The sequence below is a fragment of the Hyaena hyaena genome, unplaced genomic scaffold (genome assembly GCF_003009895.1).
Source record: "Hyaena hyaena isolate Hyena2069 unplaced genomic scaffold, ASM300989v1 scaffold_944, whole genome shotgun sequence".
Classification (NCBI taxonomy): domain Eukaryota; kingdom Metazoa; phylum Chordata; class Mammalia; order Carnivora; family Hyaenidae; genus Hyaena; species Hyaena hyaena.
The window spans coordinates 495,344-522,031 of record NW_024081577.1 but is presented as its reverse complement, the minus strand read 5'-3'; the positions used below and the strand labels follow the sequence as shown (position 1 = coordinate 522,031).

At 42.1% G+C, this 26,688-nt stretch overlaps 1 protein-coding gene across 3 annotated transcripts in view; it reads left to right on the top strand.

Moving 5' to 3' along the window:
- Positions 1 to 385: 385 nt before the first annotated feature.
- TEX26 (testis expressed 26) overlaps positions 386 to 26,688 on the top strand; it is a 60,047-nt gene continuing 33,744 nt past the window's right edge. For 2 of the 3 annotated variants that reach the window (XR_005526182.1, XM_039221121.1), the window contains exons 1-5: positions 386 to 478; positions 683 to 772; positions 5,317 to 5,398; positions 12,259 to 12,424; positions 19,483 to 19,639. Coding sequence is in view for 1 of the 3 variants with exons in the window: in XM_039221121.1 (XP_039077052.1) it covers positions 418 to 478; positions 683 to 772; positions 5,317 to 5,398; positions 12,259 to 12,424; positions 19,483 to 19,639 (556 nt within the window). In the remaining 2 variants the exon portion in view is untranslated. The remainder of the gene's footprint in view (positions 479 to 682; positions 773 to 5,316; positions 5,399 to 12,258; positions 12,425 to 19,482; positions 19,640 to 26,688) is intronic. The other variant, XR_005526183.1, reaches the window with a different exon arrangement.

Genomic DNA, 26,688 nt, shown 5'->3' with positions numbered 1-26,688 from the left:
CATTAAAAAAAATTTTTTTTTAAAAATAAAATAAAACTTTAAAAACATTAAAAACTTAAAAAAAATTTGCAACTGAAAATCTGAGAATATTACTTTCTCTTCAACCTACTCCTCTTTTTTGCTCCTCTCCCCAAATATGCATGACAATGCTCAGGAAAGCTCATTGCAAAAACTATACAAACATACAAAGTATTCATATTGCTGGAAACACATCTCTTTGCTTTCCGCGCCCTGTGTTCCACCGAGTCCGCCAGATTAAGAGCCCTCCGCCTCCCTCCAGCACCTGTTGGCCTCCAGCTGAGCTGCAGGAAGTGACCCACGTCTCCATGGCGACGCGTCACAAAGCAGCCGCGCTCCGCCCACTGCACCCAGTCCAGCTGGCTCAGAGGGCACCGCGGTGGCCTCTTCTGAGGAGGAATGGCACAGCCTGGGCGGGAGGCTGCGTGCCCCTTTCAAGGAGGCCACAGGATTCAGCCAAGTAAGGCTGCAGACTCTGCCGGCAGGCTGGGGGGCGAGGCTTTTTCCTGGGGACGGGGTACGCCAGAGGCTGCTTTGGTCTGCAGGGCTGTTTGCCCCCCTTATGGATAGGACTCAATTCATGGAGAGTCTGGGAGTCAGAATGAGATGTTCATGACCTTGCCCTCGGTCACATTTTTGCCCAACCTCTCCCTAAACCTCTCAGGTGCTTTCAAACACCCCCACGAAGTGCCTAGGAGGGGACAGGGAAAAGGAGGGAATGGCACCTTTCCAGGATACCAAAGTCAAAGACAAGGTACGGATGTCAGACCCTCTGAAGACAGCAGATCTAGCGGAGACCTGACCCCCGTGCAGGTCTGGGGAACAGCACAGAAAGCGGGACGGTGCCCAACGCAGGGAAGCGACCTGCAAGTAGATGTGCATAGTAGAGGCGGCATAGTGATCGTAGGTGAGGCTGGCAGCTAGGCATTTACCTACCGTTTGTAGGTAACCTTTGCTGATTTTTCTTTCAAAGTGATTCAGCATTCAACCGAGGTAGAGCTTTTAATGCTAATTGTGCATGCAAATACAGCAGGTTTACAAAGTCAGTTTTCTGTGTCAGTGGAGGGAGAGCCACTCTAGCTGCATGCTGGTGGTATGATGACCGTGACTGTGCTCCATCCTGGCCTTCCTTGTGGCCATAATAACCTGCCGCAGCCACCTAGCTGGGTAATTGTGGATCCGTGGTGGCTTGAGAGCAGTGGGAACTGTTGAACAGCACATTCCCTAGGATTGTAGACCCACTAGAATGAATGAAACCCCTATCTTCATTCCATTCCACTCATCCCTTTGTAAATTAAGGATAGGAAATGAAAATACCTAATCTGTAAAACACATTGAAAATATTCTGTTTCTATATGATGACAAGGGAAAAAAAAAGAGAGACAGGAGGAAGAATCTTCTCCCCCAGGATTACCCCACCGCACTCCTTTTGAATCTCCTCTCTTTCTGGCCACTTGTTTTGGTTTCTTTCACTGTCTCCTCTCCCCCTTCTAGTCTGGGGAATGCGGGAGTCCTCCAAGATTCTATCCTTCTTGTCTCACATCCTGTGAGCTGGCTATGTCCTGCCAAGAGCTTCAAGTCTACAGAAATGTGCCAATGGCGCTCTAATCTTACTTCTCACTCGAATGCTTCTCCTAATTTTCAAACCAAAGTATGCAATTGTCTACCAGATAGTTCCATTTTGGGTGTTACAAAAGGGCCTCTATCTAACATGTAGAAAATGACACTCTTTGTCCAGTAGCCTTTGCGAGCTCAGTTACGAGGGTGCCGGCTGCTCAGGGTACAAGGGAGGGCAGCTTTGCTGACACCTCAATTTGATCACTAGGACTCATTGATTCTGCCCCCCAAGTTCCCCTTCCCATCGGGGAGTTTGATTCTTCACTCCCAGTTTTGGGCTCTAATAGGCACTCTGTCATTCTATCTTCCACTGCTGGAAGTGTCATGCTCCAAAAGGTGGGGGACTGATGTGTCACACTGCCTAGATTTGGTCCAAAAATAAGATGAGAGGTTGACAATGACTACCACAGGCTACTTGCTATTGAACTATTACTGTATATGGTCTTGTAAGGGCAGTTATCAGTTTGAAGGACGGCCATAAATAACCACGAACCTGTGGCTTGAAACCAAGGAGATTTGTTCTGTCACGTTCTGGAGGCCTGAAGCCCCAAATCAAACTGCCCTGGTACCTCTGGGGCAGAATCCTTCCTCGCCTCTTATATTTTCTGGGGCCTCTTCTTGTTGGCATTCTTGACTGGTGGCCTCATCATTGCAGTGTGTGCCTCCACGGTCACATCGCCTCCTCTTCTGTGTTGAGTTTCCCTCCCATAAGGATGATGAAATTGCATTTAGGGCCCACTGATAATCCAGCACAATCTCCTCATCTCAGGATCCTTAACTGCATCTGCACAGGCCCTTTATCCTTATGTGTTTACCATTCATGGGTTCTGGGGATTGTCTGATGTGGACAAATCTTTTGGGTCCCAGTTCAGCCTATTTTAAATGCTAGAATTCACTGGTGCCTTTCATCCTCCTGACAACAGGACACACTTTGAATTACCAGGTACCATCCATACTTGCCCATCTAGTAGGTTATTGTGAGGATAAAACAAGATTGCATAGTTTGTGAAGTGTAATATAATATGCACATGTTCGTTACTATTTTATAATATTTTCAAAACCTCATAATCAATTTTCCTAATTGTGAATTCTTCCGGGAGCAGTTGGTTCAAGGGGACAGCAAGGCAAACAAGGCCTCACTGGCCTGTCATTGGCCACTTCTTCCCCTGCTATACTCACATCGGGCCACTTGCCGTGTCTCAGCCTTTCACACCTCATGCTGCTTCCCCTGAAGAACACTTCACTTCGTGTCCTCCTATAATCCCTGTCAAACTCCTACTTTAAGTCTCGGCTCAGATGCCACCTATTCTAGGAAGTCCCTCCGGGATCCGCCCTTGATGCCCCTTCTGTCATCCAACCAGAAAGACTTGCACCTTCCCCGGGGCTCTCCTGACACGCAACACGGCACTGCACTTACAAGTGCTCGTTGGATTTTGTTCTCTCCTCTACTCACCTGTGAGGTCCCCAAGCCCAGGACAAGGTCTCTAAGGCCTAGGGCCTATGGTCTCCATGGTCCATGGAAGGAATTCAAGACTTGACCGTAGAATGAACAGAAAATGAGAGATGGTAGAAACAGGAAGACAGAATCCTGGGAGAGGTAGACACGGAGTTAGAGGGAAAGACACTGAGATACTTACCAAGAACAAGCATAAAAGAAAGCAATGGCTTCCAAACCTATGCTTGGAAACTGGTTTTTAGAATATCTGGCTGATAGATTTTTAAGTTACTGCTGCTGTTAATGAAGAGGATTAATTCTAGTAACATTTTACTTCCAGGAGCTTTGTCAGTGGAAATAAAAAGCATAGACACAGACCTGAGATAAAGACTTTTAGTAAGAAAAATTGTTAAACACAAAGAATTGAAGAAAGATGTCCTGGAAATTGAATGCACATCTCATCATTCTGGTCATCCAGGCGGGTTAGAATTAGGGAGCGGGGGGTCCGCTCTGTCTCAGGTCCTAGAGGCAGCCAGGCATGGCCTCTCCTGCGCCCAATGCTTTCCGGAATAAGATCTTAGCAACAGAAGCTGCCAGTACCCAGCCTGTCCCCAGAAGGAGAAAAGGCCACAGACAGCGACACCCAGAGACGTTCCTGATTTGCCCATGTAACCGATTGGGAGAGGTTACCCTGGCGCAGTGTGGCCAGGGTTGTTGAGGCATATTTGGGTTTAACAGGAAATTGGTCTGGCCTGGGTCAGTGTTGTTGCTTTAGGCAAAAGGGGGAAATGGTGTGTGGTCTCTGTGCAGAGGGTCCTTCCTGAACGCCGCAAGAGTCACACTCCGAGGTTCAAATCAGGTTACACGGAGTTTCTTTTAAGAGCAGCACTGCCTACCAATTTCTTCCCACTTACTTGTCCATACTTGGAACTCCCTGAACAAAGAACATTTAATTCTGCAGGTGGAACAAAATGCTTTGAAGCACGAAGTGACTCCCACTAAAGCGGGGGTATCAGAGAATGACGTCATTTCTCAGAACCTGTGTAAACAGAGGCATGAAGTGCAGCCGGTGGGGGTGGGAGGGGCTCAGGCTTTTGTTAAGTACAGGGGAGTCTCAACCCGTGGCAGGGAAGTGGAGAAACAGTCACGGAGGAGTAGGTTCAGCTGCCTGGCTGCCCCCAAAGGGCCTGTTAAATTAGAAACAAGACCTGCTTGGGAGATGGGAGATGAAGGGGGAGAAGTACAGAGGCAGCAGAAATTAAAAGTTCCCTCGGGGCCGTATAGGCTGGGCAGTGCATATAGATGGGAAGGCTATTTGGAAACTTAAGACATATTTGAGAAAAATATAGCAGTTTTTTCTGGCCTGCTTTCTGGAAAGCCCTCCTTCCTGTGGCCCCTTCCTCCGTCCTCACTAACTGCTCTTCTCGTCTCTCCCCCAACCTTTTGACGTTGGGGTGTCCCAGGCTTCAGCCTTTGAGCTGGTCTCCTCCATCAATACTCCCTCTTTCTTTGATTCCACCTGCTCTTGCAGATTTAAATAACATCTATGGGGCAGAATCCTCCACAGTTGTGGCAGAGAATGCATCAGAGCTGCCCCAGATGACCCTGTTCAGTGACAGACAGGAGAAAAGGTCACTTTGTGAATTATGAGTCCATTTTGTAAAACAAGATGGTGGAAACTAAAACCCAGTATGTCAGCGTCCTTATAGATGTATATATAAATCTCTGTATCATTGTACCAGCAGATGTAAAAGCATGGAAAGGAACCAGCGTAATTATTAACATCGGCTGGGAGGAGGGCTGAGAAGGGTGACAACGAGTAGAGAGAGGAGGGAGGAAGGAGAAGGTGCTCAGGATAAAACCAGTCATGTTAAACTATGAGCCCCTTTGTGCAAAATCATTTCATGTGCACATAGGCATGAGAAGTTGGTCACTACAGTCAAAGGGAGCATCTTGAGGTGATAGAACCTCAGTCGAACTTTCTGTTTTATATTTTTATGCATTGCTCGACCTCTTTAAAATAGCATGTACAAATCCTCAAGAAAAACAATGGACCTACTTTTATTTAGGGAAGAACTCAAATAATTCAACTGAGCTTCCCTTCTTTCCTAAAAGAGGCTACAAGTTGGCATTTATTCCTTTAGACTTTAAATTACTATCCCCAATTTTTCTCCTGAAAAATTATTTTAATCATTAATACAACATATGATGGGAATATTCTAACTGTTTTGTCATCCTTTTGCCAGGCGAGGTCACCTGGGATCCCTATGCCACCACCATGAAGACTGCATTCACGCCCAAGAAGGGATCGGTGCCGGTTTTAATTCGGTAGGTCCCGATTAGTGTCAGGCTGATGTGATGTACACACCTTCATCTGTGTAGATGTACACACATCTTCCGACCAATAGAAAGAGTAATCAGAGAAGGCTTAGAGAAGTGCACTCAGGTAGAACCATTTGCATGCCCAGTGCTCTTCCAGGCACCAGACAGACCAACCCCCTTCAGACCTATCCAAACCTCCTTCAGGAAGACTAAGGAAAGGAACACATGGATCCTTCATTAACTCACTGTGGGTCATGCTTCACAATAGAGCCAGTATATAGGTTAACAGAACTGTGCTACTTAGACATAGAGCATGCATTGAATTCATTACCTGGCATAGAGTAGGCAGACCATGACAATTCAATAACTGGATGAATGAGGAATTGTTAGCACTTCTATCACCAACACTAGTCTTGGAAGCTGGAAGGCCATAACCCACTTACCCTTACCTTTGCTCCTCCACTTACTGCTTCATAAATTGGCTTTCAGCATCTCCATTTCCACCTGAATTGAGGGTGGTGGGGATTTCTGTCCATCAGCAGCCTCTTTAAACTCATTGGTGGGTGGGTGAGAGCGGGATCAGGAAATGCTGGGAACCGCACTGCCCTCACTGGATGACAGTCACAGCGAGGAAATGGTAGCGTTTGCACAGTTCCTGCCGTGAGAAACGAAAACTGATATCTCCTTCTGCTATGCTGGCTCATGCTGGAAATGAGGCTGCTGGTATTGACCAGGCCTCACAATATTCCAGATCAGACTGATATTCCCCACACAAATTGTTCATAAGGAAAAGCGTATTCCCGCCTTTTCCAAAGAGATTTCAGATGAAAATATTGTGGATGATTGTTAAAAGGCTCTTCCTAAGGGCCTTGCAGATCCAAGACTTACATAATAAAGGGGGCTAAGAATATGAGTTACAATTGAGTCTGGCCCTGAGACAAAGAGCCTAAGTTAGAGTTAAGGACAGATATCCACCCCCAGCCACTTGTTTCTGCTTGGAGCATTTTCTGACCTTGAATATGCTGATTGCTCCCTGTGAAGGAACCTATTGAGTAACTTCTTTTGTGATTATGGGAGCAAAGGTGTTTCCTGAAAGACCTGTTTTTCTTGATACTTCCACCTTAAACAAACAAGCTATTGACCCCTGCCCACAAAGAAGTAACTTCGCCCTTTTTATGTTAAAAATGTTGTCTGATGTGCTAACGATACCTTCCTTCCCCACAGGATAAGCATCTAAATCACCTACCTCAATCACTATTGATAAAGGTTATGCAGGAATCTTCTACAAATCTATGTTCTGGGAAATTCTTACATATCAAAGAAGTTTGTCATTAGAAATCATTGTCTAAGGCAAATGCCACTTCTGTGCCATCTCCTAAACAATTATAAAATAAAGTTGAGCCCCAGTCAGAGCGGAGATGCCTGCTTGGTGACCAGAAAGAATCTCAGGGCTCTCTTATCCCTCCCTTGCGGACACCGTCCATCCTTCAGGGACCCCTGGACCCAGCCGGAGCCGGTCTCCAACAAGGAAAGCCTTGTTATCATTCATTGCCTCAGGGGTGGGGGGGCAACCAGCATGGAGAAACTTCACTTCCCTGTGTTGACTATGAATTGTTTCCAATAAAGAGGATCCTTTCACCTTAAAAGTTCAAGTTGCTGAGAAGTCAAATGGACTATGGGCTAGAGTCAAGCGGACTGTGGGCTAAAGTCAGGCAGATATGGGCTCCCACCTCCCCTCCCTGCTCTACCCCTTGCTATCTCTCCTCTTTGCCAGGTAACAAGCTGTTTGTGACTCAGCTTTATGGTTGGCGAAGTGGGAATGGTGATCCCTGCCTCAGGTGGTTTTTCTGATGACAGAATGAAGCACTAGTACAGTGACCAGCATGGAGAAGCTACTCAAAATTTTTCATTAATTTCCGCACCCCCCCCACCACCCCAGCATAATATCTGATAGACTTTCACAAACTATAGGGTTGCAAAACTCCTGATAATATGAGTTACTGGCTATCCCACTGAGTTCCATTATGTCCCCTAACTGGGAGATTTATCATCTGATGGTAATTATCTTGCTAGCTTCCCCGACAGTAACAGTTGTCTGAAGAAGAAACATTCGGGATAAGAGCCAAAAACAAATGGGTACTAATGGAGTCTAGGTCAGTGGTCTTCAAATTCGCATATTTTTAAAGTTCACAGAAAAGTTTTCATCATAAATTAAAATAATTGCAAAAGATAAAATGTATAGCCCATCCTAGACATTGACATTTTATACTGAAACTATTAAGTCATTAAAAAATATAGCCAATGAGTGAAACGCCCAGAGTTCGAGAGACCCCAAAAACAGACCACCAGAGACCAGAGTCCAAGCCAATCGGCAAGGGTCGTTTATTTGCAGGTTCGAACCTGGACCTCCAAGCACTCGTCGCCGGTGACGCTGAGAGGCCCCGAACAAAGTCTTTGCAGCCTTTTTATAGACAGGAGTAAACAAGTCGTGGGGAGGGACAGGGGATCTCTATGGTTACATGTTTGTCATTGGTTGATATTTAAATGTGAACATATACCACATTTGATTGGTTCCCGCCATCAGGTTTTTGGCGGGATCCAATTACAACATTTAGGACACCTTTGAATTCAACCAATCACAGAGCGAGCCTAGGGTCTTGTTCGGCGACTAACAGGTTAACTTTAACATTAGGTAACAGGGTCCTATCTATAGTTACTATCTCCAGGCCTCTCCCTCAGTAATGTGGAGGGTGGTCGCTGGACTTTCCTGATTGGGTGTTGCAAGGGTGGTTTCTCCTGCCTTGGGCAATGTGTAACTGCCTGATAGTTTCGGGAAAGCTGAAACTCAGCCTTAAGCAATGGTACAGAAGCGGAAGGAGCTAGTTAGGTTTTAGTTTTCCGTAGTGCAAGCACTTGTACAGAAGCAGAAAAGCTGGTTGAGTTTTTGGTTTAGTTTGTCTAGGCACCTCACTCCAAGGAGCCGGCACCGATGCAAGTACAAAAGGGTCTTTATTACAAGCTTGCGCAGGGGCTCACCCAGCCTGCTGATGTCATGGCAGCAAGGTGAAGCCAAGAACAATAGCGAACAGGGTTTTTAAGGAGTAAGGGATGGGGGTGTTACAGTACATGTAGCATCATCACATAAGCACCAATTACAATTACAGCTTCGACCATTCAGTGTCTGTGAGGTGTTCATTGCTTTTGGTGGGACCCAATCATGACCTTTGAGAATCCTTTGAAAATGACCAATTGTGAGGTGAGTTCAAAGGGCCCACATGGGGTTCAGACAAGCAGTGAGAAATTGGCTAGTTTGTATCTGCAGTTTCCAGCCTTGACTCAGACCATAGGAATGTTCCTATTTTTTTCTTTTTGATTAGCTGAACTGAGGGCGGTCTGAGGATGGCTTTAGCCTTGAACAGTCTGAGGCTTTTCCTGGGACTGGGACTGGGGCTATGTGCAGCCCGAGGTTTCTCTTAATGGAGGACTTAATTTTTGGCTCTTCATGAGTAATCTAAACACCTTAGCAAATTGATATTTGCTATGATCTTTTTAAAAAATCCACAAGACAGTCGACAATTTATTTCATTCCTTTTGTTTCTTGAACTTTTATCCCTCTCCACTTCCTCCATAGAATTTTACCCTGCTATGTTTTATGTTTGAAAGCAATTTATTGATCACTCCATTATATTTCTTTGAAACTATTTTAGTATATTAATTGAAATTAATTTTTAAACATATTATATGACCCTAGGTATTGAGTTATAGCTATTATTTTTAGTAAACAATTGCTCAAAGCAATGAATACATTACCAATGTTAATAGTCACTAAACACAGAAAGCAACTTTTTTGGAATTGTATCTTAATGAGATGAAAGTGACTGTTCTGTTTGCAATTAGTTTATGTATCCTGTTTGAAGTGTTACTATTTTTGGAGTAGACTGTGTTCAGCACCAATTTTTTTTTCTGCTTCTGGTGTTTATTTCTCTATGTAGATATGCTAATGGCAGTCTTGTTCACATGAGTAAGTAGCTGTGAATGAAAGGAGTTGAGTGTAGCATTGACATTTGAGACTTTGAGCTCTTTCTGAGTTACATGCCGAAACTTACAAGGCGATATTTTAATGACTGAGCAGCTGACGACATGGTTGGGAAGTCCTTGAATTTTTTTTATTGAGAGCATATAATTAGATGATATTTCATTCAGTTACTGAGTTTTTCCCTATCTCATGTTTTGAGAAGTATCCTGAAAAGCTACGTCTTAACAAATGGCTATTTTTCCCCCAGTTTTATTGAGGAGTAATTAACACGCATCACTGTATAACTTTAAGCCACACGGCGTGCCATGGGGTGATGGTTTGGCTTCCATACATTGTGAAATGATTACCACAACAGATTCAGTTAACATCCATCTTCTCTTATAGACACAAATCAAACATTTACTATGCATTTAATGAAAGAGAAACTTCTATATGCTGAAAATTAACTGGTCTGGCCAGGCAGCCTATATTTCCATGTATTGTTAAATATTTTACAATGTAGAATAAAATGAAGACTGGCTGTTTCGGATTAAATATTTCATTATATGTTTGGATTAAAAAAACATAAGACTTAAGTACCTATTGAATGATGGAAATCTGAAGGAAAAGATAACAAAATTCTTATGTACCAGCATTATCCAGTGAATCCTTAAGAATTTGTTAGTCTCAGAAAAGATTCCAGTTGTGTTTAAATGAATCACCATTGGCCCCTCCTGTACTGCTTCACCTGCTCGGAGATGCTTTTCTTTCTAGCTAATGACATGTCTTTGGGATTTTTTTTAAAACCTGAAAAAATGTTTAAATATGTGGGGGAAAAGAACCATTCAAAGCACTCTGTAGTCTCTGCTCTCTCCTCAGAGGCTTCTGCCTAAAGGACAAAGGTTTTGTAACTATTAGGAAATGAGAAACTAGACACTGCTCTCAGTCAGAGCCGTGTGCCATGTACCTAAATCCAGAAGACCTACACACAGGACATTTGCCTTGGTTAGAGCACCCCACCCTTTCAGAAATACTCGTGAGCCCAAAGTAAGGGCGTGGAATTTGGAGTACAAGGTGGCTTCCTTGGAACCAGTGTAAACTAAGTTTCTCTTGATGACACACCCCTCTCACTGCTGGAGGCTTATACCCAGAGGCGTATTGCACCTTCCTAAAATCCTGCCATGACACCGGGAAGCTAGAAAGGTGTGGGACAGGAGCACTTGGGTAGATATGCAGGTTTGCTTTCAGGCAGAGACTTGTTAAGGAAGAGTATACTGGGAGATGGAGATCTGAAAATCACCTCCTTTAAAGCCATTTGTGCCGTGTTGCCTTTGGAAAATCTTCATGTATCTTTGGTTCCTTCAGTTTGATTTAGGTCCTCCATGATTTAAGTCCTCCATGAGTCTGAACATCTGAATAACAAGTAAACTAGTTTATCATCCAGATGTGTCCCACTTTCTAGATGTTGGTGGTTTCTTATTGATAATACTTGAATTGATCCCAATCTTCTTTTTTTAAAAGGCCAATATGAAACATTTTAGACATACACAAAAGAACAAACAATGAATCCCCAGCCATTATCTAGCTATAAGAATCAACACACGGACACTTCTTTAAAAACTTTTTTTAAATGTTTGTTTATTTTTGAGAGAGAGAGAGAAGACACATGAGCGGGGGAGGGGCAGAGAGAGAGGGAGACACAGAATCAGAAGCAGGCTCCAGGCTCTGAGCTGTCAGCACAGAGCCTGATGCAGGGCTCGAACCCACGAATTGTGAGATCATCACCTGAGCCGAAGATGGACACTTAAGTAATTGAACTACCCAGGTGCCCCAGACAAATGGACACTTATTATGTGTACCTTCCATCCAGCCTTCCCACTGGATGATGTTGAAGCAAATCCCAGACATTCTATTATTTTACTTCTGAGTATTATTTTTATGTATCTAAAAGATAAGGACTCTTTAAAAATACGCTACAATACCATTGTCTCAGCTAAAAAGTAATTCCTTAATATCAAATGGCCAATCAGCAATCAAATTTCCCCCTAATGTCTCATAATTAAAAAAATAACAAGTTGGTTAGAAATTAAGTTATTTATTTATAAGCCATTGCACTTGGTTATTATGTTTTTCAACCTCGTTTAATCTATATAGGTTCCTTTTTTTCCCTGAGAATTTCATTGTTGAAGAAACGGCTCTGGATTTTCCTGATTTCATCTCCACTGTGTTATTTAAAATACTCCTCTTTTTATGCATTTCCTATAATCTAATATACCAAAGACTTCATCTCATTCAAGCTGGGTATTTTGACAAAAATATTGAGTAGGTGTCGTGTATATCCATCTAGGAAACATGATAGCTGGTGAACCCTCTTCTTGAACTATGAGGACAAACTGCTGACCATTGCCTGGATGCATGGTTTCATTACAGCCTTGCAAACCAGGGAATTCTCAGTTCTTACATATCTTCCTTTTATTAACCAGAAGGAGTACTTCCATAGAGAGAAACATTTCTTCAGCAAGTATTTGATTACACTGAAGTACTGTTCATATAGGAGAGTCCCCAGCTCTTTAAAAAATTTTTAATTAAAAAAATTTATCAATTTCAGATTGTTGCTCTTCTAAATCCCATTTTAAGCCTCCAGTACTATTGTGAAGAGCCATCCTAAGATATGGGATTGTTTCTTTTCAGGGGAATCTGGAAATAAAATTATTTCTGGCATCGTCTTGCTTGAGCCAGCCAATCTTTAAAAAAAAAAAAACATGTAATAAGGAAAATTATTTGACCTGTGCATTGCTGTGAGAGTTGGCATTTAATCCCTTATTCTGATTTCCACTGTCTTTTCTTGTAGTCAAAAGAGTATCAGAAGACTGGGATATACCTATTCACTTAGTGACCCTCTGCTTAATCAGACACAGTACAATGATGAGTATGTTTGGAAATCATGTTCTAAAGAAGATTGGATCAAAACTAGGACTGCAAGAGGAATCAGGAGCCAAAACTATCACCCCAGTCAAGTAAGATAATATCTACATATCTGTTGAATTTCATGCTGTATCAGTAATCCATAAGGACAAGAGTTTGAATATTTCCAAAGGTCCTTCATCTACAGTTATGGTCCTTTTTATACTATTTTCCCCCTACCTTCTTACATTTATAACTACTTCTCCCTTATCCCTCCAAGTTTAAAAAAATTTTTGCTGGAGGCCGGCTCCAGCAGGTCCAGGGGTACCTGAAGGATGGATGGTATCGGCAAGAGGGAGAGTGAGAGAGCCCTGAGATTCTTTCTGATCACCAGGCAGCCATCTCCATCCTGTCGGTTTTGGTGTCTTTATTTAAAGGTTCAACAACAACATGAGATCAGAAAAGAGAATTTTTACAATGGGAAGCTCTTTGTGATAAGATACTTTGAAAACTGTACAAGAACAAGTTTTTCAGAAATATTCTTGCAGAATTACCCCAATCATAGTGAGGTTGAGTAAATCTTACAACTAAGGAAATAACAGGATGTTCTTAGTGAAAAACAGGATGACATACATATTTGTTCTAAGTTAATAACGCTAGGATTAGGATATAGGTTAAATTGTATATAGATAGGCTAGGAGTCATTCTGTCTGGCTCTCAAGAGGATGAATGCTTTTGAACTGGTTAATAAGTTGTTTCTGGAAACCTTTTTGACTTGATGCTGAATGTGTAAATACCATGAAGGCCCTAAAGTGTCAGCCTTTGTCTTTGGGTTATGTTTTAGCTACTCTTATCTATCCTCATCCCAGCCGCCAGTGCAAGGGAGGATGTTTGCAGAAAGTAGGCCTTGGGGAAGGGACTGTCATACATCACCAGTTAGAAAAGGTGTAAGTATTAACTTAAGTTCTGCCCTTACCTGTTCCTTAACTCTAAATTAGGCTCTTTGTCTTGGGGCTAGGCTCAATGGTAACTCTTGTGTTCTTAACCTCCTTTATTATCTAAGTCTTGGATCTGCAAGGACCATAGGAAGAGCCTTTTGACCATCATCCACAGTGCTTTCATCTAAAAGCAGGAATATGCTTTTCCTTATGAGGTATCTGTGTTCAGAATACTGGTCTGATATGGCATATTGTGAGGCCTGGTCAATACCAGCAGGCTTATTTCCAACATGAGCCAGTAGTAGCAGAAAGAGATATCAGTTTTCATTTCTCATGGCAGGAGCTGTGCAAACATTGCCATTTCCTTCTTGTGACTGTCATCCAGTGAGGCCAGTGCGGCTCCCAGCAAATATTTTTTTTTTAATTTAGGGGCACCTGGATGGCTTAGTTGGTTGAGCATCTGGCTTCAGCTCAGGCCATGATCTCATGGTTTGTGAATTCAAGCCCCATGTCGGGCTCTGTGCTGACAGCTCAGAGCCTGGAGCCTGCTTTGGGTTCTGTGTCTCCCTCTCTCTCTTCCCCTCTCCCACTTGCACTCTGTCTCTCTCTGTCTCTCAAAAATGAATAAATGTTGAAAAAAATGTTTTTTAATTAAAAGGTTTTCTTAAAAAAATGGAAATGAATTCACAGGGTATAACATTAACCATTTAAAAATGAACAGTTCATCGTCAATACATTCATAATGTTTTGCAACTACCACCTTTATCTCATTCCAAAACATTTTCATCATCTCAAAAGGAAACCCCCTACCCATTAAGAAATTAATTCCTGGGGCGCTTGGGTGGCTAGATCAGTTAAGCATCTGATTCTTGATTTTGGCTCAGGTCATGATCTTATGGTTCCTGAGATTAAGCCCCTGTCAGGCTCTGCGCTGACAGACTGGAGCCTGCTTGAGATTCTCTCCCCCGACCCCTGCCCCTCCCCTGCTTGTGTTCTTTCTCTCTCTCTCTCTCTTAAAATACATAAACATTTATTTATTTTTTTAAATAGTTTATTGTCAAGTTGGTTAAAATACATAAACATTTAAAATAAACAAAATTACTTCCTGTTTCCCTCTTCCCTATCCTCTGGTAATTAACAATCTACTTTCTATCTCTGTGGATGGCGTATTCTGGATAGTTTTTATTGAGAATCATACAGTGTGATGTTTTGTGTCTGCCTTCTTCACTTAGTGTGAAGCCTTTCAATGTTCATCCACACTGTAGCATCTATCAATACTTCATTCCTTTTAATGGTTCCCTTTTATGGTTGAATAGTATTATATTGTATGAGTGTATCACAGTTTGTTCATTCATTTAGCCATTGGTGGACATTTGGGTTGTTTACACTCATAATTATTTGTGTTAAGTATTATGTGTCCCCAAACTAACAGATCTTTTGTCATTTTGTTTACTCCATCTAGAATCCCTTCTTCTGTCCACCAAGGACATTCATTCACTAAGACTCAGCTTAGAGAGAGCTATCTCTCATTCCCTTCTCCTATGGATGGAAATGACTGACCCTCCCTCTGTCTTCTTGGCACTGTCTTCTCTTCTGTCACCATAAAAGGCAATGCTCAATTGTAGTGAAGGGTTTCATTTATTTGGCTGCCCCCTGGAATGGGGCCCACCAGGATGCATTCAATAGGTTATAAGGTGGCAGAATGGGCAGGATTTTGATGACTGAAGAATATAAATGACAAGGAAGAGGAAAGAATGATGTTTCTGGTTTTGAGTTGGAAGGCTGGTGGACACTTCTGCTGTTTACGGAGCTGGCACGGGTGAGGATCAGGTTTGGTGGGAAAGGGCATAGAGGAAATGTGAATTCAGTTGAATACATGTTGGTTGAAACTATGTCCAAGAGGCAGTTGAATATTTAGGTCTGGAGTTCTTGTGGAAGAGGTGAGCTAAAGAGGTAGATTTGGGAGTCATTAGAAAATACACACATACCCCATTTAACACACACCCCATTTCCTCCTGGAACCCATTCATTGTAATGAATTAACCTCTCAAATATTTGCCTTAAGATTTTAAAATTAATATAAAGCAGGCAGTTACAATATTATATTGTGTATGTATACATATACACACAAAGCATTTATTTTTTTTAGGTGTTATTGATGGTTCCCAGCCAATGAGAGTTAGAGTGGTAGGTTGTCCTGGGCACTCTTAACCAATAAGCAGTAATGGGGCAGACTGCCCTGTGTGCTTTCAACCAGTGAGCGTTTCACACCCAGTGTAATCTCCCACCCCCAGCTGTCAATCCTCTTACAATTGACCTGATTGAGGGTGTGCTGCATTATTTACTATGCTGAGACCTCTCGATCTGATCAGTCTGCTACTTATTTGTTTCTGTTGAACAGTTGTGACTGTGGCTCAGGACCTGAACTAGGATGAGACTAGCAAGGTGCTCCCTCTCTGCTCACAGAGAGGATCTGCCGCCAAAAGCAATTACTCTGGGAGTTAGAATGCAGATGGGTGGATTGGAGCTCCTTCAAGGAAAGGGTGGTGGGAAACAAGGGCCTGACGATATATTGGCAGCAATTATGATACATCCAGGTGTGGGCAATGAGGCAGAAAATGGGCTGGAGGTGGGTCAGGGTTTGTCTAGTAACCACAGGACCCTGCAGCTGATCCTGTTGGCTGGCCCCTCTTGCTGGCAGGGCTTGCGTGGGTAGAAAGGCACAGTGATGGAACAGCATTACCCGATGAACAAGTGGAGCCTAAAGATATGTACACTGATGAAGCCATGGGGAATCCTCAGGTTTGAGGTGCAGGTCAAAGAAAGAAGCCATAAATGGAGACAAAGGAGCAGCCCCAGAGGAAAGCCTGAAAGATGTGATATCTTAAATGCCTGGCAAAGAGATACAAGAGAGAGCCATCACCCTGTAAATGATCTCTGCTATCTATGGAGTGTCCCACCAGAGGTCACTTGTGACTGCAGTTCCCATTCAGGGTATTGGAAAAAAACCATTTACCTGGGTTTAGCAATGACCTCAGGGCAAAGCCCTCTGGCAGTGGATGGTCATGCGGGCTATCTTTTATTCATTCATTTAAGCAACCAGTATTTCTGGAGGGCCTAGTATGTGTCAGGCACTCTTCTGGGCCTGGGGATGTAACTGACCAAAACAAGAAAAAAACCCTATCTTTGTGGAACTTACACTTTAGTAGGTGGAGACGGATAACTGATGACAAATATAACACTCAGGCAAGCTGTAATGCACCATAAAAGTTTAGAAAGTGATAGTTCTATGGAAAAAAAAAACTGATCAGGGTAAGGGGGGGTCCAGAGTGGAGTGGGTGGGAAAAGGTTTGCAATTTTACGTGCGATAATTTAGGGGAGGTGTCATTTAGATGGTGACATTCAAATTAAGATTTGAGTGAGGTGAGAGAAAAAGTCACCTCTGATATCTGGGATGAGAACTTCTCATGCTTTCAAAGGCAGAGCCTTGAGGGAGGGGCGTGTCTGATGTTTATGGAATTGAAAGGCAATTCAGGAGGCTGGAGAGAAGAAGGAGGAAGTAAGGACGGAAAACAAAGGGGAGGAGCATTGGGAGGGGGTGAGGGGTAGATGTGTGCCGAGGTCTGGGGAGTAAATTGTGTAGAGCATTATAGGCCATTGCAGACTATGACTATTAATCTGAAATAAGGAGCCACTGCAGGGTTTTGAGAAGAGACGGTTACATGATTATGCTCTAATGGGTCACCTAGCCAAGAGTAGACTATAAGAGAGTAAAGGTAGAAGCCAAGATACTGGTTAAGAGGCTATTGGCAATAATCCAGGAGAAAAACGATGATGTCTCAGACTAGGGTGTTAAGTGTGTTGGAAGAAATGGTCAGATTCTAAATATATTTCATAGATAAATAAGATTTCCTGATGTAAAGAATGTGGGATGTGAAGCACAGAGATGGGCCAAAAATGATTCCAGGGATTTAGATCTAAACGGTGGCAAGGATAGAATGGCCACTAACTGAAAGGTAGACTATTCAAGACTTCGGGGGACACTCAGGGGTTCAGTTGTGAGAATGTGAAATTAGAAGTGTTTTAGTAAGCTTCCACTGGAAATCTACAGAAGGATGTTGAGCTATAGGTATCTGAGTTGAGGGAGAGGCTGAAGCCAGAGATAAATTGGAGTCATCCCTTGTATTTGGAATAAAATGAGACTGGATGAGATTATCAAGCTAGAAAAGACAAGAGGTTCAAGGACTGAGCCTTGGGGCATTTCAATAATAAGAGGTCAGTGGAAGAGGCAGCAAAATGGACTGAGAAGGGGCAGACAGCCGTGAAGGAGAAAGCCCAACAGAGGGTTGTTGTGCTGAAAGCCAAGTGAGGAAAATAAAGGAAAAAGGATCGCTATGTGAAATGCTGCTGGCATGTCAAGGAAGATGAGGATAGACTTGGCTGTTGGCTTTCACAGAATGGAGTTCATGGGTTGCCTTGACAGGCGCAGTTGTGGTAGAAGAATTCTTAATTAGTGTGAGATGGAGGGCTTCTGGGAGAGCTGGCCGAGTCCAGATCTGGAGCAGGAAATGTGCAAGATGAGTCTGGAACGTCTTGTTATGCTACATAGCAAAAAACAAAACAAAACAAAACAAAATTAAAAAACCAAAAAACCAAAAACACAACCCCATCCCAAAATGGCTAGAGTTATATTAAAGTTAAAGAGGTGCCCACAGGCCAAAGATAATTTGAGCTTCAATAAGGATAACATATACAATAGTTTGAAACACATCAAATATGCTTAAATCTGTCAGTTCTGTTAAAATAAAAATGGGGACACTTCTAGAGGATGATAAGAAACCAATTCGTTATCTTAGAAACCAATGAAAGGAAAAGATCACACTTGTTTTCCCCCTACCTTACCTATATGAACTATGCCACTGGTAAACTAAATGTAGATGAGGGAAAATGTCTCTTTATAAACATATTCTAGCTAATAAATGAAAAAGAAATGATAGACTATTACCCCTTTTCATCCATTAATCCAGGCATTAAGCATCAATAACTGTTAACCTCACATAAAGAGAAATAACTGTATGTTCTAATCCTCCTCGCCAAATACCACTTACAGTCTTGTCAGAGGGACCTATCTTGAGTGTGAGCCAGCCTCTGCCGATTGTAGGAAATACAGGGAACAGAAGAACTTGTTAACTTACACAATGAGTATGCATTTGACAAAATCCACAGTGTGGGAACCTCTCCACATCAAATGTCTTGGTTTCTTCAATAGATTATAAGGGAAAGAAGGGAATGGAGAAGGACCCTGAAGATTAAGACAAGTAAAAGACAAATTCTGGGGACAGTGAATATATGTAACTATGTGGGGGAGTTTCATGTGAAGGGAAACTGAGAAAAATCTAAGTAACTAGAAGGGGAAAGTAGAGCGAAAAGGGTGTTTTCTTTTTAAGATAAGAGAAATGAAGGCAGGCTTGGCTATTGACAGCCATGTCCCCAAAGAGAGTAAGAAATGGAAGTTGCAAGAGACAAGCAGGAATTTGGGGGGTCCTGTGTCAGAGTAGGACAAACACAATGGGCTGCTGTGCACTCGTGTAGGGGGCTCTGCTGGTACACCTGCACCTGCTCTCTCATCACAGAGTGAGTGCAGATGTGTCTGGTCGGTGGCGTGCTGGGCTGTGTGTCAAGGTTCTCATCAGATGGCTTCAGTTTGCTCAGGAAAATAGGAAGCAAGGTCATGAGAGAATGGATAGATGGAAAGAGGTGCTGGAGGTGTCAAGTTTCATAATCATAAAATCTCTTTGGAGGCCAAGAGGAGAGAGCGCTTGCCCTCCCCCTCTTATAGGCTGCTGCTGAGGAGGAGGTGAGGAGCGAGGCATCGGAGGCAGGGTGTCTCTCGAAGCCTAGGCTGTCTGCTCCTTGGGCATTTAAAGCCAGATTGAGCATTCATGTGGGTCTTCTCCTTTGGTCTCAGCTGGAGATTTCTGGTTGGAGGCACAGTCTTTGGGCCTTGCAATCATATTTTCCTGTCATCAATAGGAAAAGTCAAAGAAATGACCAAGTACCTGTGTTACATCTGGGTGAACTGATGGCTCCTGGTGACAGGCTTCTGCACACATTGCAGTGGGGTAGCTGGGTGTGGAGGACCCAGAAGAATATGTACACACAAGCACACGTAATCTTCATTCTATTAGGTGAACCTATATGGATTTTCTTGAACATTGTGTTTGCATTTATAGGGTTTCTTTCTCTGGACATTACCTCAGGGACAATCAATGGCATCAATAAGGAGCCACCTCCGTTGGAAAATCGCTGCTTCAGAGGAAGCCTTTAGGAAGGCAGTATCAAATCAGTTTATTTCCACTACTAGAAGAGACTTTGTGGACAGATCAAAAGGTAAACTTGTTCATTTTTCTCCTTTCCCTGGTCATATGTTGTGCCCCGGAGTTGGCAGTGGTGAACAGCACAGATGCAGTTTCTTTCCTCAAGGAATTCACAGTATAGACACAGAAAAAGGCAATTTAGCAAACAAAAAGTCACATATGAAATGGTGTAGCATATGGGAAAGGCAGGGTGCCATGGGTGCACACAGTGGGACATTTAGCCTAAAGTTGGGGAGGGGGCCCCAGGAAAGGCTTCCTGGACCTGAAAAACGAGGATAAAAGAGCCCAGCAAAGATGAAGAAGTCACGTTGAACATGCCATTTCCAATTATTGTGTTTTTGAAAAATTGAAATTTTTATGAAACTAATGCATGCATACACCTAAATCAAATAGTAACCTAATGGCTTATTACAAAATAATAGTAGCTCTTTGACTCCACTCCCAATTGGTAATCAATTCAATCCCTCCAGTGGTTTTTATGTAATACTCCATATTTTAAAATAATATGTATACACTGCTTTTTTTGGTTCAATTTTAGACATTGTTATTAATTTCCTGTTATGGTGGTTGAGGATTTGGCTGTCCGGTAGCTCTTTCTCATGCCTCTTCCATCCATTCTCTCTATAATTTTATTACAAATACTTGTTTGATTCAATTGCTAATGTTTATATTGTGATCCTGATATGATATATTATGGTTATGTAAACATTCATTGCTGAGCAAGGTGGTATTTTAGAATAGTTTCTTTTTCCTTTTTTTTCCCCAGAGTTAATAATTGACTTTTTTTTCATATGCTTAGTTTTCTATGGGCCTATCACTGATTTTTGCCAAATTCTTTGTCACACACTTATCAAGATGTTTTTTCCAAACACAGTTTCAAATATTCTACCCCTTCTAGTATTTTTCCCAAAGATCTTCTGCTTGACACCCTTTATTATTTCTCTCTAATCCAGACTGGGTTGTTCTGTAGTTTTGATGCCCCACTGTGCACTGGGACTTCCTTTCTCATCATTCTAGGAATGGCTTTGGCTTCTGCCTGCATTGAGTCTTGTTTCCTCTTCCTCTTTCTTATCCCTTTTCTCTAGTTTTGCTGAAGCACATCTTTCAGTAGGTTCCTAAGAAAGAATGCATGGGAGGAAGTTTTTTGAGTGTGTTCTGCTCTATTTGCAAATGTCCTTTCTTCTGTCCTTTCTTCTTAAACTTGTGTGATAGTTTGGCTGGATATAAAATTCTGGGATGATAATCACTTTCTCTCAGAATGCATTCCTTCAAATATCTTCTAGCATCCAGAATTTCTTTGTAGAAGACTGGTGCCATTTTGATTCCTGACCCTCTTATGTTTATTTTTTTTTCCCTAGAAACTCTTATTTTTTTTCCTTATTTTTGACATTCTGAATTTCACAACTGTATGCATTAGTGAGAATCTTTTGTCATTGACTATACTGGACAACCAGGGGCTCTAGAAGCCAGAGTCATGTCCTTCAATTCTGGACATTGTTTCCTGCATGTCTACATTTCTCCCATATCTTTCCTCTCTTCTCTTCTGGGATTCCTATTTGTTGGACTGATCCTCCAACTTTCTTATCTTTTCTCTCCTAGTATCTTTCTCTTTGTATTTTTGCTCTGCTAACTTGAAAATTGATCTATTTTTTAATCTAGCTCTTCTATTGGTTTTTAATTTACAAGCTTTCTTCCTTTCCCTGACTTTTTGTTTGAATAGTAAAATTAATAAGTTTTATTTACTACAATATATAGACCTCTGATTATTATGGTCTATTATGGTCTGATTATTATTATGATTATTTTTTAAAAAACAGCATTGTTCTTGTTTTATATATGTAGTAATTCTCTTATAAATTTTAGGATGCTTATGATACACTTAATTTTCAACGTTTTCATCTATTCTTTGCATTGTCTCTATTTTCTGAGTGTTTTAATGGTCTAATGAAAATTTGGTTTTCTGTTCATATTTACAAGAGGGCAGAGGCAAATTTACTATGATGCTAATAAAACTTGTTTTAATTCCTTGGACTTTTTTTTTTAAGTGAATATGCAAAATATTAATCTCTAAGGTTCACAAGACCTACAGGGGAGATACTCAAATCTGATTGGAGACTACATACAGAGATGGAGCTTGTTAGCTGGTGCTTGATTTAGGTGGTTAGGTGACAAGCTCTTTCTGTTGGGAACCCACCCTGTATTTATAGGCCAGTTTCTCGAGAGAGGAACCCTTGGATGTTGGCCTTCTGAGAACAGGACTGGGGAGGAAACTGGGATCTTCCTGCTTGCTGTGCAGACGTTCACTGAACCCTTCTTTTTCCCGTTCATCTCACTACCTCACCTTGCACTGTGCCTGGTGTTCTGGAATCTCCAGGGTTTCCTCCTTTCAGTTTTGCACCTAATAAATATCTGAGGAAAGGATAGTCAAATGACTGCATGCAGTTAAGAAGATGGTGCAGGAACTCTAACCACTCTGTATACAAGCTTTCACTCAAGCCTCTTGTTTTTATCCTGAGCTTCATACTGGCCTTACCCTGTTCCTGTCACAGAAGCCTCTTGGGGGTCTATAGTGTGGATTAGCTCACTGTTTTGTTTTCCCTTTCAGGGGTCACTTAGTTTTAGCTTCCTCTACTTTACTAATTCAGTTGGCACATCTGTATTTGGTTTCCATCTTCTAAAAATGTGTTAACCTCTAATTTACTATCATTTTGGTGAAGTTTGGGGAGGGAGGAGTCAAATATGATATATGATGATCTTTTATGAATCTAAGTTGGATCATGTTATTCTACTGCTTTGTTTCACTGGCTTTGCATTGCACTTTGTTTTGATTTTGTTTTTGAGAGAGAGAGAGAAGAGGGTACCAGTGAGTGAGGGGCAGGGGTGGGTGAGGGAAGAGAAAGAGAGAAGTGGGGTTCACCTGAAGTGGGGCTCATGCTCATAAAAATGGGGCTCGTGTTCACCCGAAGTGGGCCTGGAGCTCACCAGAAGTGGGGCATGAGCTCACCTGATGTGGGACTTGAACTCATGAACTGTGAGATCATGACCTGAGCCGAAATCAGATGCTTAACCGACTGAGCCACCCAGGCTTTCTGCATTGCACTTTGAATGAAATCCAAGTTTTAGTTCCTTCTCTTTGTTCATAAGGTCAAGCAAGGCTGGCCTGGCCCTTGCTTACCTCCTTAGTGTTCCTTCTCCCTCCATCCCCTCATTCATCAGGCTCCTGCCACATGGGCGTTTTTAAAATTCCTATAAGATACCATTCCCCCCCCAACCCCACCTTTGACCAGTGTGCAGGCTATCCTTTATGCCTGCATTGTTCTTCTCCAAGCTCTTTCTGTGATTTTACTGTCATTCTGTAGACTCCAGAGTGTCACCTTGCCTGTGAGACCTTTCCTTACTGTTGTATCCAAAGAAGTGTGCCACCGCCTCATTTGTTACTTTCTAGCACCTGGCATTTTGCAGTCATTTGTTTACTGATTCTTGCTTTTTGTTGTTTTTATTTTATTATTTCTTCCACTATTCAGCAGGTGCCCCAAAGGCCTGTCTAATTCACTCGGAATCTAGCACAGTCTATATGGTCTACTCTGGGTGTATAGGAGGTGCTCTGTAGATATTTGCGGAATGATGGAAAAAATATATGGGAAGTACATTTTTGAAGTTAGATGAGTATAGAATCAAAAGGCCTCCATACTTAAGGTAAATATTAAGGGTGACGGGAAAAGATTTGAAATGTCAGCGTTCTTAAAAGATATCTTCAAGCTTCTAATCAGAGCCCTTTCAGCATGTACAAATTACCATTTCCCTGTGTGTAGATAAATACCCAGGACCTTCCAAGAGTCTCTCCTAAATCTCTTAGCTCCATCTGCTCCTCTCCCTCCCCAAAGCTCCCCGTGTCTCCCCCTTGGATGACCTCTAATCCAGCTCTCTTTTCCAGTTTTGCTGCTTCCAATCCACCACCCGTACTATAAACCATAGTTTCCGGATGTGCAAATTGATGTCACCTTCCAGCTGAAAACCCTTTGGTAACTCCCCATTGTCCTCAGGATAAAAGCTAAATGCCTTAATGTGAGTCTATACAATTTGGTCCCTGCCTGCCTGCCGCACCAGCAATCTCCCTCAGCAGCCCCACACTCTCCATGAGACTGACTGCCTTCCTTCCTCCAGACCCACCACCATGCCTCTGGCAGCCTTGTGCCCCGTGCACACCATTTCTTTCCGTGGGCCACCTGCCCCTCCCTTCTTTTAGCCTATGTCTATTCATAACTTAAGTCTAAATACAGGCTTCATTTCTCTCCCGGGAGTCTTCTCTGATCCCCCACGTTTGGATTGGTGACTCTTGCATATGTTTTTATAGATCTTATTTTTATCTCTTTCACATCATTTATCACCTAATATGTAATTCTCCATTTTTGTGTCTGTTTCTCTAATACTTTAAGCTTCTAAAGCACAGGGACCATATATTATCTTCGTATCTTCATTGTATTAAGGCAAATGATTGAGAAGCAGTAACAGTGCTTGTTTTCCCATTGAGGCTTGGAGAACTTGGCTTTGATGAACTAGAACAGCAGACAGAGACAGTAGAACTAGTTCTTGCTGGGCTATAGATTATGTGCATGGTCCCAGTGGTTTTGAATAGTCCTTGCTGTAGATGTACTTTTGACTTGGGCCTTTCTGCAAGCACCATGCTAATCGTAAATGGGCCAGTTTCTCTCTTTGGGCTTTAGCTAGGCTAGTGCGGTATCACTGTTCTCAAGAGAAAAAGAAACACTTAGGAGCTGAGCTCCTGAGAAGCAGAGAGGGCTCCCGGAGAGGAGTCCAGGCCTTGGAAGTGTGGTTAGCATTGGGTCAGGTTAGCTCTGAGTCATGGCAAACTTCAGTTCCACTATGGGGACTTCAGGTATCAGTTGGGTCCCTTTGTATCAAGAACTTCTCTTCTTAATAAGTACTGAAGGAACTTATTAACGTGAAATTTTGTGAAGACAATAAAAGCAGTAGTTAAGAAGAACTAAAGGCTACTGTAAGCATCTAACACATAGTCACTAAGGTGTGGTTCAAATTAATTGTTTCTGATTTTTTTCTTTTGTTCAGTCATTAACATTTAAGGAGGTCGATTACTGTGATAACTGCTAAGGATCAATGAAGAGTAAGACTTAATCTTTATCTTCAAAGGAACTCAGTGTAAATCTAGGCTCTAATTTTTGTCTTTTCTGGGTTTTTGTGCCCAGTTGTTCCAGTATGCTGGTTGCTCCTGGTCTACATGGACCAGACCCTCAAGACCCTTCACAACCCAGTTTCTAACTTACCCTTCCTGCTTCACCCTCAGCTACTACTCTGCCCTGCATACCTCACACTCCTGCAGGCCAGATCATACTTCACGAACATAGTGCACAACTTTTGCTGAAGTGTTGACCCATCATCAAAGCACATCCTTTGCTCTATCTGCCATTTAACTCTTGTCTTTCTTCCCTTCCGCTAACAGAGTTCATTATACTCACTCCGTCTGGGCTTCTATAGCCCCTGTTGAAGGCTCTGAGTTAGTGATTCTTAAGTATAGGGGAAGCTTGTTCACAATATAAGTGCCTGGGGCCCCACTCCTAGAGATTCTCAAAGTCTGGGATGAGGTTCTGCAAATATGCTTTGGAAAAACCTTCCCAGGTAAGTCTGATGTATTATCTGCCTGTGAGAACCACAGTTCCAAGGATTATGGTTACAAGATATCACATCCCATATCTGTTTGTCGTGCGTATATCTTCTAATCACACTAGGTGGAGGTTTTCTGAAGGTAGAACAATGATTGTTTTTAAGTTTGGCACAGAGCACTTCAAGTACTTCAACAAGAATTTGTTTTTCTCATACAAAGCTATTAGTAATATACAAAAACCAAGTTATAGATGGTGTTTACTAGGAACCATACCTATATTTTCCAAAATATCTTAAGGGATATCCTGATTTTTAAGCCCTAGAGTTGCCTCTTCTCTACAACCTTGTCTTCTCCTTGGACAGTATTATGATATCATAATGAGGGCCATTGAGTATCCATGTGCTCTTTTCCTGAGTCATCTAAATGAAGAGGCAGCATGTAGTGACACTTTCTCTCACTGTGCTGGTCTAGACAGAAATCATTTCTTAAAAAATCATTAAAACGCTCTTGGTGCCAGTAGGTGACATCACACATTGTTTGATGTACGTTTGAATTTATTTTGAAAAGACCTACTGAAAAATGAATTCAGAACAAGATTCGAGTTTAGTTTCAATAGTACTTGGCACTTTGGATGCCAAGTTTGGATATTCTTCATGATATCCGTGTTAACATTCTTGTCCTGAATACAATTGGTATTGTATCGTGTGCCTCTGAACCAACACTTGGTAGCAACAATTAGGGACGAACACCCTCTAAGTGAGATAGTTTGTGCCTCCTCTGTAATTTGGTAGTGCTTGTAGAAGCTGGCATTTCATCAGTGCTTCTTAGATATTTAATGATTATTTATAATCATATCATTGGTGTTTAATGAACATTCATTAGCAGAGTTATTGCAACGAATTAATAGTGCTATTGTCCACCAGTGACAATGCTACCTAACTTTCCATCAGTAAGGGATGAGCTTCAAGTGGTTCTTTTCAAGATAATGAGGCTGACAATGCACTGCCCTGTCTAGGGTTGTCAGATTTAACAAATAAAAAATACAGGATGCCCTGTTAAATTAGAATAACAATGTATACTAGATAAATGAGTATTTTATAAAAATTATTCGTCATTTATCCGAAATTCAAAGTTAACTGGAATCCTATGTTTTACATGTCAGCAGTAGCCTTACCTGAGATCTCTCTCTCCGCAACCCACCCTGCCCCAGGGACGAGGCAGGCCTACTGGAATGAGGATGTCTTCTGTGTCCATTGAGCAGAACAGAAGAGCACTCCTAACTGACATACAATATATTCATTAAAAGCTACTTCTAATCATTGGAGCATATACTTCCCATGCCTGATAAGCAGAAAATTATTTCTTGGTTGAAATATCTATAAAAACTACATTGATTGTACTTCTAAATAAAAGAAGAGTGG